Genomic DNA, 4,011 nt, shown 5'->3' with positions numbered 1-4,011 from the left:
AGTGAAAAGACTGCTTATTTTATTTATCAATTATTATTGATGTTTGCACTTTGGTTGTGTATTTGCACATGTCGGCACTGGTGTGCTATACACTATTGTTTTTTTTGTTTTTGTTTTTGTTATGGCACTGTGTACCTATGTGGCAGCCTGTATGTCCAAGACAAATTTCCCTCGGGACAAATTAAAATAATCTTGAATCTTGAATCTTGAATCTTATAGCCTATTGCCAAACAAATATTAACAATAGCCTAATACAACAATAATTCTCTCTCTCTCTCTCTCTCTCTCTCTCTCTCTCTCTCAATTCGATGATCTTATTGGCATGAAAACACAGTGCTTATATTGCCAAAGCATTAAATATTAACAATAATAATAATGTATATAGGCTATTGTACAATCAAACCCCCAGTGCCATCTCCCTCTCTCTCCCTCGCTCAATTCAATTATGAAAGTGTTCATATTGCCCCCCCCCCCCCCCCCCCCCTCTCTCTCTCTCTCTCTACTTTAAGTTTAGAGAGGGGTTGGTCCTTGGAGTGATGTCACTCACTTCACTCCGGCATGGGCTTTCATTCCACCAGCAGTGTCTTTTGCGCGCGGGTCTCCAAAGCATGCAGTTTACAGGAAAGCAAACGCAAAGCAGCATTACGCACGGCAGCATTACGCACGGCGATGCGACAGACGGCAGAGGAGCAACTTCATTCATGGACACTTGGATTGTGAATTATGTTATTGTCGAATGATTTGTTGGATACATTTGGAACTCCGTGAGCGCGTCGCTTGTATAAGTGACCATTTGGAGGACGCGGTGAAGGGATTATCCATCCGGGGAGACATTTATGCAGGTACTGCATGTTGGCTACGCTCGCCTCGGACCACAAGCGATGCCGCACAACGCGCAACACCAGTGCGTATGTTCTTAACTGTTTTGGAAAGGAAAAGGGTGCAAAAATAACCAACATGACAGGCGAGGACAAATCGAGATCAAAATGGATTTAGATCAACTAAATCCAGTGACAGAGAACGTCTCCAATGATGAGAACAGCACGGGCGCACCGATTGCCCTGCCACACACGGAGGTGGCCGCCGCGCTCATCATCCTGGTGGTGTCTGTGATGATCTCACTGACGATTGTCGGTAACGTGCTGGTCATTGTTGCGGTGCTGACCAGCCGGGCTCTCCGCGCGCCCCAGAACCTTTTCCTGGTTTCACTGGCGTTTGCCGACATCCTGGTGGGCACGTTGGTCATCCCCTTCTCCCTCGCCAATGAGGTAATGGGCTACTGGTACTTTGGCACCACCTGGTGCGCCTTCTACCTGTCGCTGGACGTGTTGTTCTGCACCTCGTCCATCGTCCACCTGTGCGCCATCAGCCTGGACCGCTACTGGTCAGTCACCAAGGCGGTCAGCTACAACCTGAAGCGGACCCCCAAGCGCATCAAGTCCATGATCGTGGTGGTGTGGGTCATTTCGGCCGTCATCTCCTTCCCCCCTCTCCTGATGACCAAACACGACGCGCGGGAGTGCCTGCTGAACGACGAGACCTGGTACATCCTCTCCTCCTGCCTGGTGTCCTTCTTCGCCCCGGGGCTCATCATGATCCTGGTTTACTGTAAGATCTACAAGGTGGCCAAGCAGCGCTCCTCCACCGTGTTCGTGGCGAAGAACGGCCTGGAGAGGCAGCCCTCCCAGTCGGAGACCTGCTTCACGAGGAAGGACCGCTTCGAGACGGAGAGCAGCCACAGCTCCGGCAGCCACCAGCAGAGGCAGGGGGAGCTGGACGACATAGACCTGGAGGAGAGCTGCTGCCCGTCGGATATTAAACCCCGGAATCTCCGCTTCACCAAGCGGAGGAAGGTGGAGGGTTCGGACTGCTGCCCGCACCAGAGCTGCCGTCTCTCCTGGGCCTCGGCCCGGGCCTCGCAGCTCTTCCCGGAGCAGAGCGCAGCGGGGCGCCAGCAGCTGGCCGCAGCCAACAAGACCAAAGTGGCCCAGATGCGGGAGAAGCGCTTCACCTTCGTGCTGGCGGTGGTGATGGGGGTGTTCGTGCTCTGCTGGTTCCCCTTTTTCTTCACCTACAGCCTGCATGCGATCTGCAGAGACAGCTGCTACATCCCCGGCGCGCTGTTCAACCTCTTCTTTTGGATAGGCTACTGCAACAGCTCAGTGAACCCCATCATATACACGATTTTCAACAGGGATTTCAGAAAAGCCTTCAAGAAAATCATATGCAGAACTTCCAAACGCACATAAGCGCACTGACTCACACGGGGGTTTTGGGGACACTAATGACAGGTGTGCTGTGCGCCCCCCTCTCTCTCCTCTCCTCTCTCTCATTCCACAATGGACAGGAACTAAAAGTCTAATTGAGCCTCATCTGACTGGTGCTCAAAAGTAAACATTTCAATGTAATTATCATGTCAAAATAAAGATCCAGTGTTGTGTGTACAGATGTTTAAATATTCATGCATAAAATGTAAAGAGGAGCAGTATTAAAATAAAAGTAAAAAATATATAGGCCTATTCATACTTGTCTGTTGCAGAGTGATTAATCAATGAATGGCCATGCTTGGTATATATAGGCCACATACAGTATATATAGGTTACTGTCACCTATAATAAGGCTGCATACCTGCACCTTTGAACAAGAAGGCCCCCTCTCTCCAATACATCTTTTCTGCTGCATAAGTCAGGGAACAAGCTGTTCACAGAGAAATTGAAGTCATGAAAGCAGATTGCAGTGCTGGTAGTGCACAGTGGTGTTTTGTGTTCAAATAGATAGAAGCTTAATCTCCATGCGAGCAAGAGGAGAAGCAGGCAAGCAAGTAATGTCTGTGTGTGTGTGTGTGTGGGGGGGGGGGGGGGCTGTATTTAAGCCTGCTGAAATGTCTCATCCGATTGGTTTGTCACCAAGAGTAGTATTGTTTTGCGTGGTAAAAATGTTTTCCCATCAGCCTGTGATTCAGATTCAAGTCTACATCTTCTTTTGCTGCAGAAAAAGCAGCTTATCACCCCCAAACTTAGGCTACATAAGACTCTAATCCCCCACCCACCCCACAAAAACACACAGGCATGCACACACACACACACACACACACACACACACACACACACACACACACACATGCACCACCACCACCACACCATGGGGCCTGCAGTGCGTCAAATCTATTTGATGCATCTGTGTATTTCATTTCAATATTGCTATATTGTGTCAGTCATATTGAACCCACATGAGATCATCATTCTCACACTCAATGTGATTGGAATGTCATGAGGATGGGAGATGAGATCTTCTGAACAGAGTTGTACCTCTTATCTCACAAATAGACGATCTCTTTCATTTGGTTGTGAAATTGGTTGACAGTATTTCCCCTCAGCCAAATCAAGTGGAAAAAGTGGAGGTGCAGTCTGATAGATTGGAACAACTCAAGGACGCTCAAATGTGTGATACAACCGACAAAATAAAATCAGCCCTGCTTCCTCCACCTTCAGGATAACATCACGGACTCTGCAGGTAGAGCCAGACCTCATCAGACACATCTCTTAGATAATAGCTTAATATCCACAAGCCAAGCTTCATGCTATAACCCCCTGTTTTATAAGCCAGTATCATGTGGATTATGTCTTCAACTATCCTCTAACTTGGCTTTGCATTATCACAAATTCACAAATTGATCTTATGTGAACGAGCCATCAACTTACATGAGAAAAAAATTCAGAACTCTGAAAATTCAGCAGGCGAAGAAATTGTGAAGTAATTGTTAAGCTACATTTTCATGATGTCAAGGAAATGGTGTAAATATGTTGTGCTGTGATTAAATTGGAGGCTTTATTATACATCCCAATATTGTGCTTATGATGCATATGGACATCATGTGACATGTGAGGCAAGAGGCGACTTGTTTTTCTCTGGGAAAGTGAGTGAAAGGACAGCTGACCAGCCCCATATGAGGCGACTGTATTGTCTGCACTGTGCTGGAGACATACACTATTTATATCTTCAAAGGACTAT

At 47.5% G+C, this 4,011-nt stretch overlaps 1 protein-coding gene across 1 annotated transcript; it reads left to right on the top strand.

Annotated features, from left to right (window-relative positions):
• Positions 1 to 986: 986 nt before the first annotated feature.
• On the top strand, positions 987 to 2,249 carry adra2db (adrenergic, alpha-2D-, receptor b; the record flags this gene model as incomplete). The annotated part of the gene is made up of 1 exon (XM_083651970.1): positions 987 to 2,249. One exon carries the CDS (start codon positions 987 to 989, stop codon positions 2,247 to 2,249), a length of 1,263 nt encoding a protein of 420 aa, XP_083508096.1.
• Between the last annotated feature and the right edge of the window lie 1,762 nt (positions 2,250 to 4,011).

Source organism: Poromitra crassiceps, assembly GCF_964638095.1.
Source record: "Poromitra crassiceps genome assembly, chromosome: 15".
In the NCBI taxonomy this organism is placed as follows: domain Eukaryota; kingdom Metazoa; phylum Chordata; class Actinopteri; order Beryciformes; family Melamphaidae; genus Poromitra; species Poromitra crassiceps.
This window is presented reverse-complemented; position numbering and strand designations above follow the sequence as displayed.